General features: G+C 35.4%; 1 protein-coding gene across 1 annotated transcript in view; it reads left to right on the top strand.

Annotated features, from left to right (window-relative positions):
• TM9SF3 (transmembrane 9 superfamily member 3) overlaps positions 1 to 14,989 on the top strand; it is a 70,298-nt gene that overhangs the window by 36,088 nt on the left and 19,221 nt on the right. Inside the window, exons 8-9 of the mRNA XM_012439487.2 lie at positions 2,734 to 2,828; positions 6,505 to 6,635. Of these exons, the coding sequence (XP_012294910.1) occupies positions 2,734 to 2,828; positions 6,505 to 6,635 (226 nt within the window). The remainder of the gene's footprint in view (positions 1 to 2,733; positions 2,829 to 6,504; positions 6,636 to 14,989) is intronic.

The raw sequence follows: 14,989 nt of genomic DNA on the forward strand, positions 1-14,989 counted from the left end.
TATCCTATATTGACACGATTTTTGGTAATTTTTTTCTTTGCAAACAAAACCATTTGGAAGAAATTCTTGATTTGAGGTCTTTATGTGAAAAAGTTCTACATTCACAGAAGATCTCAGGTCCTTATTCAGTGGTCAGAAAGCCATAACCTCTATGAAGCAAACATACTCTGGTGCCTGGGTGGTAGCGATCATAATTCGGGCATTTCAAGTACCACCTTATGAAGTCCTCAATCAGAATGACACTTTTCTCCAGTTACATTTCATGCCTCTATTTCAGTTCATAATGCATTCTTTCCTCTATATGCCTGGCATTTGGTGGGCAAGCAGTACATTCTTGCTGAAAAAATAGCTCTTTAGTTGCATAAATATTTAACTGTATACTAAATGTTTGTTTCCTCTAAGCAATCCACTATAGCAATCAGGCCTAAAGACCAGGTCATAACTTACCTTTGAATTCTCAAAGTACCTACATAAGGAGCTTTGCATGGGGAAGGTATTCAGTCAGTAATGCTTGTTGAACTGAAATGAACATATATTAACCAACAAAGCTATTTCTCTGTAGTTTTGGTTGTTTGTATTTCTTTTAATATAACCTTTCTAATTCATTTACCACATAAGCTTTAAAATAACTCAAACTAACTTCAGAGTTCTGGTGAGTAGTTTATATTTTAGGGTATAATGTATTTCAGATAAACTGGATCCTAAATAGAAGAAAAATATTTCAAATCTACCAAGAAGTTGTTCTTTACATTGAACACTAGATTAAGTTAATCACTATCGAATTGACATTGGCTGTACTGTTGCAGTCTTATGAGCCACTGGAAGATAATCTCTTCTAGAATCCAAATTTTTGCCTCTTCCTTTTCAAAATATTAGTGTTAAGGCAACTCTTGTTTTGTTTTGTTTTGCTTTGTTTTGTTTTAATGCAGAAACTCTTCTACTTAAAGACTTTCAACTTTTATAAATAAGAAACCACTCACTAATGTATAATATTAGCAGGCAAGCCATGCATTGTTATTTTAGCCTATAATTACTGTAAATGGTTGTTCTATGTTGTCTTTATTTGAAGTGAATGTAATTCATTACCTCTATGATAAGCACTAAAGCATTAAGGATTTATTATATAAAAGTAGCTAACTTATTGAGGTTCCATGTTAAGTGTTTTATGCACATTTGATCCTTTAATCTTCACATCAACCCTGTGAAGGAACTGTTCTATTTCCATTCTACAGACCAGGAAACTAAAGCTCAGAGAAATAATATGACTGAGATCAATGAGCACCCTTGTTAGTAAAGAGTGTTAGTGAGCTGGGATTGAAACCTAGGCAATCTTATTCCAGAACTCTTTTCTTAATTTGCTATGTTATGGAAATGAAAATAAAGATAATAACAATACAAAGTGGTGAGAAAATGAAAAATTTGCACGCAAAATTGGGATAAATCACTTGAATAGGAATGATTCTAAAGGATAAAGAGCAGATAATGTAATGTTAAAGTTACTTTGCCCCTGTGGTCACTATAGCAATCAGAGAGGAAAAATATTTTGAGAGTATAGGTAGAGGAGCAGTATCAATGTGGGTGCCTATTACAGTGTGATATTGAGAAGGCATAGAGTTTGAGAAGGTGAGGGATAAATTTGGTAATGCTGCTACTGCTACTCTGAAACTTTTTAGTGGAGAATGGGAAGGGTGTGAAAGGTGTAAGCTAAACACCTCTTCAGATGTTCCCTACCTCCCATCTTGGAGAGGTGAATAAGGAGGACTTACTTTTTCAGTGTAGATAAAAATGGTTTATTTGAGGGACAGGGGGAGGAAATGCCCATAGAATGTTTGTGAACGAAGAAGTGAAGGACCTATAGACTTTTTAAAAATCGTTGTCTGATTTTAATTTTTAAATTTTTACTTATTTGTTTATTTTTGAGATTGAGTCTTGCTCTGTCATCCAGGCTGGAGTGCAGTGACGCAATGTCGGCTCACTGCAACCTCCGTCTCCCAGGTTCAGGCAGTTCTCCTGCCTCAGCCTTTCCAGTAGCTGGAATTACAGGCACCTGCCACCACACCTAGCTAATTTTTGTATTTTTAGGTAGAGGTTGGGTTTTGCCATATTGGCCAGGCTGGTCTTGAACTCCCGACCCCAAGTAATCTGCCCACCTTGGCCTTCCAAAGTTCTGGGATTATAGGTGTGAGCCACTGTGACTGGCCTAAAACTCATTTTCAGCAGTATCAGAGGAACAGGGAAAGTCTCAGTGTTATTTCATCTAAAATAATAGTATTTAGTATAGATTATACTACTGTTTTATTTCTGTTTGCAGGCAAGAATTATAAGCAGTTGAATCAAGTTATGAAACGGACTATTCTAGTCATTTTTCTTAACAGATGAACATCTTGGTCCATATGATGGGGTTGGTTTACAGGGTCACAAAACAGTTTTAGGGTCAACTTCTAGTATTTTTGCCGAATAAATATGAAATACTTGCTTAGAATATATCATGACATTTAACTGCAGGTTAAAAAAGTTAGTATCAGCAGTATCATATAAATGCAGTTTTAACTACAAATTCATTCACTATAGAGAATCTTTTGAGTTTTATTTGTAGTCTGGGGTGTGATATTTTTGTGTTTCTGTTAAAGTTATCTTTGAAATTAAACTAATGCTAATATAATAGACTGTATGATGTTTTCTTTAAATTGTTGGTTTTAATTTATCATATATGTGTATATTTTGCCTTTTTAGGAGGGGATCAATGCTCAGTACAGCCATATTTGTCTATGCTGCTACGTCTCCAGTGAATGGTTATTTTGGAGGAAGTCTGTATGCTAGACAAGGAGGTAACTTAGGAATTCTCACTTCATGGTGTCAATTATAGATGCTAATATTTTACTATGAGATTTTTTTTTTTGAGACAGTCTCACTTTGTCATCCAGGCTGGAGTGCAGTGGTACAACCTCTGCTCACTGCAACCTCCACCTCCCAGGTTTAAGCAATTCTTGTCCCTCAGCCTCCTGCATAGCTGGAATTACAGGTATGCACCACCATGCCCAGCTAATTTTTGTATTTTTTGTGGAGACAAGGTTTTACCATGTTGGCCAGGTTCATGTGGAACTCCTGACTTCAAGTGATTTGGCCTCCCAAAGTCCTGGGATTACTGGTGTGAGCCACCACTGTGCCTGGCCTACTGTGAGATATTTGGAATTTAAAATGGGCAGAACAGCCATTGTAAAATTCTTTGTTATCTCATTTCACATAATTTCTACCAAATCTATTGTGTGTTTTGTCTTGCTTGTGTGGAATTCTCACATTTTATTTCCTAAAATTAAGAATAATTAGTAGATAATCTCCTTTGTGCACCATGTAATTTGCTTGAGGAACACGTTAGGAGAGTGCATTTCAGTTACTGATACTATTTGCTTTGAGGTGCCTGGCTCTAGGTATGCTACATGTGATGCATCCACACAGAAAAAAAACTTTATAAATGAATATAAAGGCATGTTTAATGACCTGTGGGTAAAGTTTCTGGACAATGGAAGGAGAATAGGAAGGAAAACTATGTATTTCTGTTGACTGTTAATATTTGTCAAAGGACGCTTTGCAAAGATTTCTGCTATTCTTTGTCACAGTCTCTTGCTCAGAGCACTTTGTGTTAAATATCCTATTGCTCCTTTCCTACTATTACCTGAAAATGATGAACCTAATACACGGTGATACAAGGATACTGCTCCTTGGTGTTTTATCTGCAGTGGCATTCAGGGGTCTTTAAATTCCTTTGTATCCCCTGCAGTAGTCTGGGGTCAGAAAAGTACAGAAATGTAGATTTGCATATTTTAGTTTATGAATGAAGTCTTGTTGAAAGACCATAAAATTGTATTTCCAAGGATGGAGTTAGGATTTTCCATAGCCCATCTTAAGCAGTGTCAGCATTTGGGGATCCTGCCTTCTTTTAGTAGACTAGGCACACTTATAGGTTATAGGAAATCAGAGTGTAGGATTATTTAAAATTTTCTCAGGATATCTTAGTTTACTGTTGCTTTTTTATTGATCCTCCTAGAATTAATGTGACCTATAGCTTCAGTATAGATAATTATTTGGATTGACTGAGGGAGTATCATTATGGGTTCCTGACTATTTCAGGTAGGTGTTCAGTCTCTAAATTTGACTTAAAGGACTACATCCTAAGGAAATTAGGATGCATTCTACTTTGAATTTGACCTGGAAACTAGTTGGGCTAAAATTTTAGTTTATGACTCTCAAAATAGTCTCTACAACAGAAACAGATTTATTTAAAACAAGAAATTTATTTAAAGTTGGACATAAATTTGCTTTTAGTCTGATGGCAAGTTAAGAACACCCAGCCCAACTTTCCTTTACTACACTTATTCTTGAAAGCTGACAGAGTTCAGGCTCAGGTCTAGGAATATCAGGTCTTACAAAATATAATCTAAAGATTATGTTCTGATTGGTGATGTCCTGAGGAGATCTGATAATGTCTGGATATTTTGTCTGATCAATCCCCAAAAACCACATTAACGTAGAAGTCAACCCAGGCAATCAAGAATTTTTCAGAGTTATCTCAGGATTTGAACTACAGTGAAGCTCAAGGTCTTCACACTGTCCTCAGTGTACTGTAATGCTGTAGATCTAGTTTGAAGCCAGTGGTATCCAGGACCTAACCAGAGACTTCAAGGGTCTAAGGAGCAGTAGAAAGCACAGTAGTGCAGATACCTGGGCTACTGATTGTACCCAGTGGAATATGTATGGGATTCTTTTTGACTGTTAGAAGGAAAGAGAGAAATAAAAGTTGGATAAGGAGTTTTATTTATTATTATTATTTTTGAGATGGAGTTTCGCTCTTGTCTCCCAGGCTAGAGTGCAATGACACAATCTCAGCTCACTGCAACCTCTGCCCTCCTGGGTTCGATTCTCCTGCCTCAGCCTGCTCAGTAGCTAGGATTATAGGCATACATCACCATGCCCAGCTAATTTTTATATTTTTAGTAGGAATGGGGTTTCACCATGTTGGCCAGGCTGGTCTGGAACTCCTGATCTCAGGGGATCTGCTCATCTTAGCCTCCCAAAGTGCTGGGATTACCAGCGTGAGCCACCACACCTGGCCAGAGTTTTATTAATACACGTCTGAATCCGAGAAGATAGTGGAAAGTGCAGGAAAAGAACATGCTAGAAAGGTGTTGGAATTAAAATAGAAGTAATACTTTAATTAATCACCACCTTTTTGTGTTGTTCAAATGCTAGGTATCAGTTAGAAAGGAGAGGTTTTCGAAATTTACCTGGAAAAGAAATGAAATAGGAGAGAAAGCTCAGAATTAAGCAGTTTTTCTGGAGGAATGTTACAATTTAAGGTAGTAATTCTGTAACACTTGTTTTAAAAAAAACTTTATATAGAAAAAAACAAAAGTTAGGGTATTGCTTATTTTTCTATGGTAATTTCTGTTTGGGTCCCTGTTGCTTATGATTGTGGAGTTGAATTTTGATAGTAATTCAGTTTTTCTAAGCTGTATGAAGGTATTTTCTGCCAGCTTTGCACTCTGCTGTATTAGAAAGACAGCTCCCTGTTGCTCTTCTGGTGTATATGAGCACAGTTGATTTTTTTTTTATTACATAGTAAAAAAATTTGTTCCCTTAATTATTTCAATAATAGAAGCTCAATGTATAGAATTTTGTATAGAATTTCTCAATACACAAAGGTATAGAGAAATAGTAAAACTTATCAATCTGTAGTTCTGATTGCTGAGAGAGAGCTTATGAAACACATTGTTTTTTTTTCTTTTCAAACAAATGCTCTTAAATAGATATTTAGAGCTAAGAACAAACTTAGACACTATCTAACTCAGGGTTTTTTATTTTTTATTTTATTTTTAAGTTTTTTTTGCCCTGTCTTAGGGTGCTAAAAATCCCAAGTGGGTTTCTGGTGAAGTTCTTTTTCTTCTTTCTTTGGCTTTTCTTCTTTTTAAAGCAGTAACATTTTCAAATGAAAGCTTACATGAAACTCCACTGTGTAAAACTGTTGAAAATGTAATTGTTCTGGTTGAAGCAGGGTAAGGGGACCTGGGATTTTTCTTCACCAGTGACTTCATGGGCATGCCAAGAAGCTCCAGAACTCCAAGGAATAGTTAAAAACCCCTTTCTCTATTTTTTGGTCAGTTTATTTTAAACCAATAATAAAAACCCCTTTCTAGGCCAACTTGTAGCCTAGAGAGAGAGAGAGAGAGAGAGAGAGAGAGAGAGAGGCTTGTGAAAGTTCACAGCAGTTCAGTGGCAGAATCAAGACAAAACATCAGAATATTTTACTACAGGTCATTGCTCTTTTCCAGTGTACCTACTTCAGAAGCTGTGATTTCACTATATTTACTTGAAAAGCTGTGGTACTTATTAGCTATTGCTTTGAAACAATTAAGATGTTAAGTTTCATGATCTTTTTAAAAATTTCAAACAAATAATTTGGTACTAAATAATTATATTTTAAACTTTCATAGTTTCCTTTCTTTTCAGGAAGGAGATGGATAAAGCAGATGTTTATTGGGGCTTTCCTTATCCCAGCTATGGTTTGTGGCACTGCCTTCTTCATCAATTTCATAGCCATTTATTACCATGCTTCAAGAGCCATTCCTTTTGGAACAATGGTAAGTTGTTTGAATCTTACTTTTAAACTGAAGAAGTATATGCATTCTAACTGAGACCTACTGTCCCTCCAAAATATGTCCTTGTTTTGATAGTTTCAGTCAGTCCCTACTTAGTTCTGGAAGTTAAATGAGGAGAATGCTATTATTGTTTTCATAAAATTTTGGCTAAGTTTAAACCTATAATTGACTTTTTATTTTTTCTTGAATCTGTAAGCCAGTAAAGTGAAAAGCTGACTTTAAAAGAGAGCACTATAGCTTTTTATCAAAAATGGGAAGAACTGGTGAATATATTTTGGAGAAAGAATGACAGTCACAAAACATAGGTGTTTTAAGGTGCTAGGTGAATGCCGTGGTAGGAAGTAAAGCTTTTCCATGACACATTTTTTGTATTAACATACTTTTCTTAGAACCTCACTAAGATGTACATTGCTATAGATGTTAAAATGCTTTTGCATATCTTACCTATAATCACAGGCTTTGAAATGCTTTGAATTATTTAAATGTATTAAAACTAAAACATAAATTGAGTTAACCCACAGTCTCCCAATTTTTCTTATTATTACCTTTTTACTAGAAACAGAATTTTAGACCTAGACTAGAGTGAAGGCTTAATGTACACTTGTGCATACATGTACATACATATACACATGAATCAAGTTGCAGGGTGGTTACTGCTTTTAACAAAGGCTCAATAACTTAGTCACGGCCATACAGACAGTTCATGGTGGAACTGCTACTAGAGCCCACATCTCTGTGTTTTAATCTTGTTTGGGTTTTCTTTCTATTATATGGGAGTTAAATAATTTCAGAGAAATTTCAGGTGATTTTGTTTTATAGTCCAAAAAGACACATTGAATAGTACACATTTTTACAAATCTTTAATACTTTTTAGTTAGGAATATTTTGCAACTTGCTTCAAAATGGAAATTTTTTTTCAAGCCAAAGTAAGTGATAATGGTTAGAAAAGGGAAAGGTAATTAATTACATCAGACCTGGGAAGAATTTGCTTTATAGTAGTTCTAGGCCACCATAAAATATATAGAGTGAGTCAGGTTACTTTTTAAAGATCATCTGCTGTACTGATTATTTTTATAATGCTTTAAAAATTAAAATGCTGATTATGTTAAAATTTTTCTCAGCAAGTTTTGAACTTAATATTGGTGAAAATGGTATTTAAAACTTGCTTTATCTTGCTAAAATTGTAAATTTTATCACTTATGTAGTTTTAAATGTTAATATTCAGTATAATTTGCCTTTAGATAGACAGATAGATTTTTTTTTTTTTTTTTCCTGAGGCAGAGCCTTGCTCTGTTGCCCAGGCTGGAGTGCAGTGGTGCAGTCTTGGCTTACTGCAACCTCTGTCTCCTGGGTTTAAGCAATTTTCCTACCTCAGCCTCCCAAGTAGCTGGGATTACAGGCACCTGCCACCATGCACAGCTAATTTTTACATTTTTAGTAGAGACGGGGTTTCACTATTTTTTGGCCAGACTGGTTTCGAACTCTGGACCTCAAGTGATCCACCTTCCTTGGTCTCCCAAAGTGCTGAGATTACAAGCGTGAGCCACCTGGATTGGCCGCCTTTAGATAATTTAATAATTACAAATTATTAAAATAGAATATTTAAAGTCTGCTGAGCCAGAGAAGGTTTATAAAATTACGAGGGAAGGGCATTCCCTTGGCCTCACATTTTAATCAGGTGTGTACTTTACCGTCTCCTTTTCTCCATTTAAGAGTATGAAAACTTGTTTAAAACATGAAATTGAAGGACTGAGGTGAATATTTGACCCAGCTGTTCATTAAGTACTTTAAGTACTTAAATTTGTTTGACTTATTGACATTATAAAGGAAATGGTTACATATTGTCATAAACTCAGTGATTTTCAACCCTGGGCACACATTAGAATCACTTGGGGATTTAAAAAATTTTAATGCTCAGGGCTTTCTTTCAAGCTTAATTAGTCTGTCCTGATTTAAACTCAATCTGTAGTGCTTACCTGATTCCAGTTCCTGGCATCTGGACATGGATCTGTTAGCTGAAAGCCTCCCAGACCATAGGTGCCATGTGTCTGAGAAGCCAGGTACTCCTACTAAACTGAATACCCTAATTTGAAGATCAGAGTCTTCAGATCCTCCTAAGTGCTCTTCCCCAGGCCTTATCTCTTTCTGTTTGCTATTCCTTTGATCTCTTGGATATTGAGCCCCTTGTCTGGGTGATCTTCACTCTAATTTTCTGTTCTATGAAAGTTTCCACAACTGGCCAGGTGCGGTGGCTCATGCCTGTAATCCTAGCACTCTGGGAGGTGAAGGCAGGCAGATCACTTGAGGTCAGGAGTTTGAGACCAGCCTGGCCAACATGGTGAACTCAGTCTCTACTGAAAATACAAAAATTAGCTGGGCATGGTAGCACAGGCCTTTAATCCCAGCTACTCAGGAGGCTGAGGCAGGAGAGTCACTTGATCACTTGAACCCAGGAGGCTAAGGTTGCAGTGAGCTGAGATCACACCACTGTACTCCAGCCTGGGTGACAGAGTAAGACTCTGTCTCAAAAAAACAAAAGAAAAAGAAAATAAATTAGATTGATTCTGGAAAGTTAAAACCTTTTTCTTTTGGGAACTTGTCCAAGAATGATTTAGGTGCTATACCCAGAGATTGTGGTCCTGTTCCTTGGGAATGAGGAAGGTTTTGCTAAGATGTTCTGGAAAAGAGTTTTAGACATGAAGTCTTTCTTTCATGGGCTGTAAATCTCAGATCCTAAAATTTGTTGTTGTTCTAGGATTCCAAGGGACAAAGAACTGAGTTTTAAATCTCACAGAGGCATGGGAACTAATCTTTCTTTTCTAAAAAGATCTATAAAACTAATGTTAGAAAAACTTCATCATCGAAGGTGAGCTGTTAATGCTAAAGCAAGTAAAAGGATTTTATAAGGATATTTTCACAGCAAGATCAAAGGCTCATTATGTGGGATCAGTAATATAACAGAGTTAAAAAAAAAAAAGAATGGCTCCATCCCATTCTTCCTCTTTATTTTTCATCAAATAAAATATAATCTTCAAACAAGATAAGTAAGAGGAAAGATTCCCTGGTCTAAGAGGGAAGTGAAGCGAAGGCAGTTGATTGTCCAGGAGTACCCAGCTGCCTTAGCTGAAAAAAAAAGTATTTTTGCTCCTATAAATGATCTTTTAGAGATACTGAGAGATCATATTAAGTAATGTTTGAGTAACTGTGTGAGAGCAGAGGTGTTGTAAAACTGGACAGGCAGATTTACTCTTCCAGAAGGAAAAGGAAGAAAGTGGGTTCTACCTTATAAGAGTATTGAGTTATTACCCGTAGTATGTACATCCTACCCTTTAGTAGAATGTGACAGATATTCCTGACTCTGACCTATTCAAAAGATTATTAATAACTTAGAGACATGGTGGTCTGCTGATTAAATTGAAAAGGGATGTGAGGCTAGGGAAGAAACTAGTAATATGAAATAATGAAGACAGCATCTAAAAAGATTCACCTGACTGAAATGATGTGCCAGATCTAAGAAGATGAATTATAATAAGGATCAATAATAATATATTTGTGTAGCACTTCGTAGTTTACAAAGCATTTTACACGCATTATCTTGTCTAGTTTTCAGAAGAACCCAAAGAGATAGGCAGAGCTAGTGGTATGAATATTCCTGTTTTACACAACAGAAAACTAAGACTCTCCCATAGTTAGTTTTCTTTGTTGTGTGCTAGTGGTGGTGATGATGGGTTTTTGTTCTTTTTTTTTTTCCTGGCCATTTTTCTTTCCTTCCTTTCTGTCAAAAGGAATGCTAGCTTAATTCTGAGAGCAGTGGGTATGTATTTTGTCCTTTTCTGTTTGTGTGTTTTTACAGATGTACCTAGATAAAATTAACATGATAAGTTGCATAAACTTAAAGTGTACAATTTGATGAATTTATACACACACATACACACACACACACTTGGGAAACCATACTGCACTCAAGATAGAAATGTTTGCCACATCTAGAAGTTTTGTTGTATACCTTTGTAATTCATCCTTTCTTTTCTTCTTTTTTCTCTCCCCCATTCTTAGGTTACCACCAGCCTGCTCTCTCTTATAGCTTAATTTACATTACCGAATTTCCTTTAAATGGTAGCTGATACAGTATATATTCTTTTTTATTTCACTCATAAAAATTATTTTGAGATTTATTGATGTTGTTTTTTTATTTTAATTTTTTTTTTGTTTTCGAGACAGGGTCTTGCTCTGTTGCCCAGGCTGGAGTGCAGTGATGTGATCTTGGCTCACTGCAACCTCTGCCCATGGGGTTCAAGTAATCCTCCTGCCTCAGCCTCCCTAGTAGCTAGGACTACAGGCAAGCGCCATCATGCCTGGCTAATTTTTGTGTTTTTAGTAGAAACAGAGTTTCACCATGTTTGCTAGGCACATCTTGCACTGGTAACTAATTCACCATGTGTGTGTGGATTTTTATTCCTGGATTTTCTCGTTTCATTTCAATTTGTCTTGTTTTTATGCCAATACCACACTGTCTTGATTACTATAGCTTTGTAAGTCCCGAAATAAATTCTTCTTTTTCAAAGTTGTTTTGACTTTTTTTAATATTCTTTGCATTTCCATGTAAAGTTTGGAATCAGCTTGTCAGTTTCTATAAAAGTCTTCTGGGATTTTGATTGTGATTACATTGAATCTATAGCTCAATTTGGGAAGAACTGACATCTTAACATTATTGAGTCTTTTGATTAATGAACACAGTATATTTCTCAACTTATTTAGATATATTTAATTTTTCTCACAACATTTCAAACATTTCATAGATTTTAGTGTTCAGGTTTGCCATCTTTTGTTGGATTTATTCTCAAGTATTTCATATTATTCTGTTTGTAAATAATATTTTTTATTTATTTTATTTTTTTGAGACAGAGTCTCACTCTTTTGCCAGGCTAAAGTGCAGTGGTACAATCTTGGCTCACTACAACTTCCATCTCTCAGGTTCAAGCAATTCTCCTGTCTCAGCCTACCCAGTAGCCAGGATTACATGTGTGTGCCAGTAAGCAGCTAATTTTTGTATTTTTGCAGAGACAGGGTTTCACCATGTTGATCAGGCTAGTCTTGAACTCCTGACCTTAGGTGATCTGCCTGCCTTGGCCTCCCAAAGTGCTGGGATTATAGGTGTGAGCTGCCACTCCTGGCCATTTTAAAATTTCAAACTCTGATTGTTTATTGCTAGAACAGTCATGCATCGCTTAATGCCAGGGATATGTTCTGCAAAATGAGTTGTTAGGCAGTTTTTCCATTGTGCGAACATCCTAGAGTATACTTACACAAACCTAGATGGTATAACCTCCTACACACCTAGGCTATATGTTATAGCCTAATCTTACAACGCTACAGACCTGTACAGCATATTATTGTATTGAACACTGTAGGCAGTTGTAACACAGTGGTAAGTATTTGTGTATCTAAACATAGAAAAGGTACCGTAAAAATACAGTCTTATAATCATATGGGACCAATGTTAGATATGTGGTCCATCATTAACAAAAAAAAAAATTGTTATGTGGCACATGACAGTACAGTTGACTCTTGAACAATATGAAGTTTGGGGTGCTGACTTCCACCCCTGTCTGTGCGGTCGAAAATCTGCATATAACCTTTGACCCTCCCCCAAACCTTAACTACTAATAAGCTGACTGTTGACTGGAAGCCTCACTGATGAACACATTTTATATGTTATATGTATTATATACTGATTCTTAGAATAAAGTAAGCTAGGGAAAAGAAAATGTAATTAAGAAAATCACAAAGTTAGCTGGGTGTATGGTATTTGCCTATAATCCCAGCTATTCAGGAGGCTGAGACAGAGGATCATTAAGCCCAGGAGTTTGAGGCTGTTGTGCTCTATGATCATGCCTGTGAATAGCCACTGCATTTCAGCCTGGGCAACATAGTGAGACCCTGTCTCTTAAAAAGAAAAAGAGAAAATCATAAGGAAGAGAAAAATATATTTTCTATTCTTTAAGTAAAAGTGGATCATAATAAAGATCTTCATCTTCATCATCTTCATATTGAGTAGGCTAAGAAAGAAGAGGTAGGGGTCACTCTTGCTGTCTCAGGTAGCAGAGACAGAAAAAAATCCACTTTTAAGTGGACTCACAGTTTACACCCTTTTTTTGAGTGTTGACTATATGTAGAAAAACTGTTTTGGGATATTGGCTTTGTATCCTACAACCCTGCTAAATTCACTCATTAGTTCTAGTTGCTTTTCTTTAGTTTTTTATATAGATTAAAATGTTTTTATTATTTTTAATCTTTGTGGGTACATGGTGTTATTTTAAAAAATAGATTATCGAATTATTTAAACAAAGACAGTTTCACTTCTCTTTTTTGATCTGTATGTCTTTTTTTTTTTTTCTTGTCTTATTGCACTGGCTAAAACCTCCAGTATAATGTTGAATAGAAGTGTCAGGAGCAGACATCTTTTCTTTGTTCTCAATCTTGGGAAGAAGGCATTTAATCTTATGCCATTAATTAAAACACTAGCTGTATTTTTTTTGGAGATGCCTTTCATCAGCTTGTTAAAGTTCTCTTCTATTTGTAGTTTGCTGCAAGTTTTTTTTTTTTAATGGATATGGGATTTTAGAACAGCATTTTCTGCATCTTTTGAGATGATCTGTGATTTTTCTTTTTTAATTTTGATAATATGGTGAATAGCATTGATTAATTTTCTGATTTTAATCAGTCTTGCATTCCTTTGATGAGCTTTACTTTGTCGTGATTTATTATTTGTTTTATATATTGTTGGATTACATTTGCTAAAATTTGCTTTTACATATATGTTTATGAGAGATATTGGTGTGTAGGCCAGTCTGGAAGCAAAGATAGAATAAGTAATAGCCACATTCTTGGTTTATGTCTGAGATTGAGAAGATTTAATTAGTATGTAGATCTTTGGGGTATTAAGTACCGATAGGCAATACTTGTTTCTAACTTATTCTTGTTGTAGATAAGGGAGGCCCTCAACATGGAGTAAGTAAATCTTTCTTCTCCTCACTGCCTGCTTTTACTCTCCTCTGAACAGTGACTAGGAGTATAGGGGAGAGCCCTATATTAGTTTGAGTTCCAGGGTTTTCACCAATATATTAGATCCTTTTAGCTGCTAAATTTCATTCTAAAATAAATCCTTAATGTGGAAGAATTTCCAGATGGAAAACAGATAACAAACATGATCTTATTAGTATAAATATATTTTATAAATTAAGTATTTTAACACTGTAAACTTAACAAGACCATAGTTGTGATGAATACAAATCTGATATCAAGGGGTATTAATAACAATCATATCTTCAGCACCCAATTCGTTTGGTTATCAGTATTGAGAAAAATTCCTACTTCCCAAATGAGTTAGTTCCATGTGAATTTATTTTTAACAGCTTGCCTTGCAATCTTGGAGTATTTCTCCAGTAAATTCATCCAGAACTTGAACATAAAGGAGTGGAGAACTGGTTTCACAGCTTAATCACTATTTCTAACAAACTGCTCACATTTTTTATCATATATTAAAAAGTTAGACAACAAAAGGGAAAATATTGACAAATGCTAAGCAGTTGATAATGTCTGTTGGAGACTATAGGTTCCTTTATTGACTGTTATGTGCACAGGAGGCAAGATGTGCCCTCACTTCAGCTGCCACTCAGTTGCCTGTCACACACATTGTGCTGCAGTAGTACTTTTGCTTGTACAATTTTTAGTGAACAAATATGTGCAGGCCTTAATTGGGATGAGGAGAAAAAGATAGAATAAAAGACCAATATAGGATTACAAACTTTCCTAATCAGTGACAAAATTCATTCAGTACAGTATATACACAGAGATAAGAAACTTTATTCTGAGGTTTGCATGAAAATGAGTTAACCTGGCTATGATATCTCCAATGTACTGATATTTAGTATAGAACTCCTTTGATCTGTGTATATCTTATTACAGTTAAAAGTATTTTAAAAAGAAACTATTTTCAAAAGGATATTCAAATCAAATGCTTGTGGAATCCCAGAAGCTCTTCAGTAGGGCCTGAGAGTTTTTGGAACAGTTTGAAAATCGTTCTTCTAGACCATTTAATTCCACATAGGAATGTTTTCTTCTTTTTCTCTTTAATTCTTATTTGAAATTAAGGGTTCTGGTAAACTAAGGAAAAAATACATAGGTCTCCTTGTGTTAAGGTTTATGAGTCTTGTAGTAATTAAGAAAGTAAAAGCAAAAATTGAGATGGAATTTATCACTCCACATACTTATGACATGTATAATCATAACAATACTTAAACTTTCTTAAAAACACCTGCTTTTTACATTTCACA

Source organism: Aotus nancymaae, unplaced genomic scaffold (assembly GCF_030222135.1).
Source record: "Aotus nancymaae isolate 86718 unplaced genomic scaffold, 86718_ANA_hifiasm-v0.15.2.pri h1tg000010l, whole genome shotgun sequence".
NCBI classification, from domain to species: Eukaryota; Metazoa; Chordata; class Mammalia; order Primates; family Aotidae; genus Aotus; species Aotus nancymaae.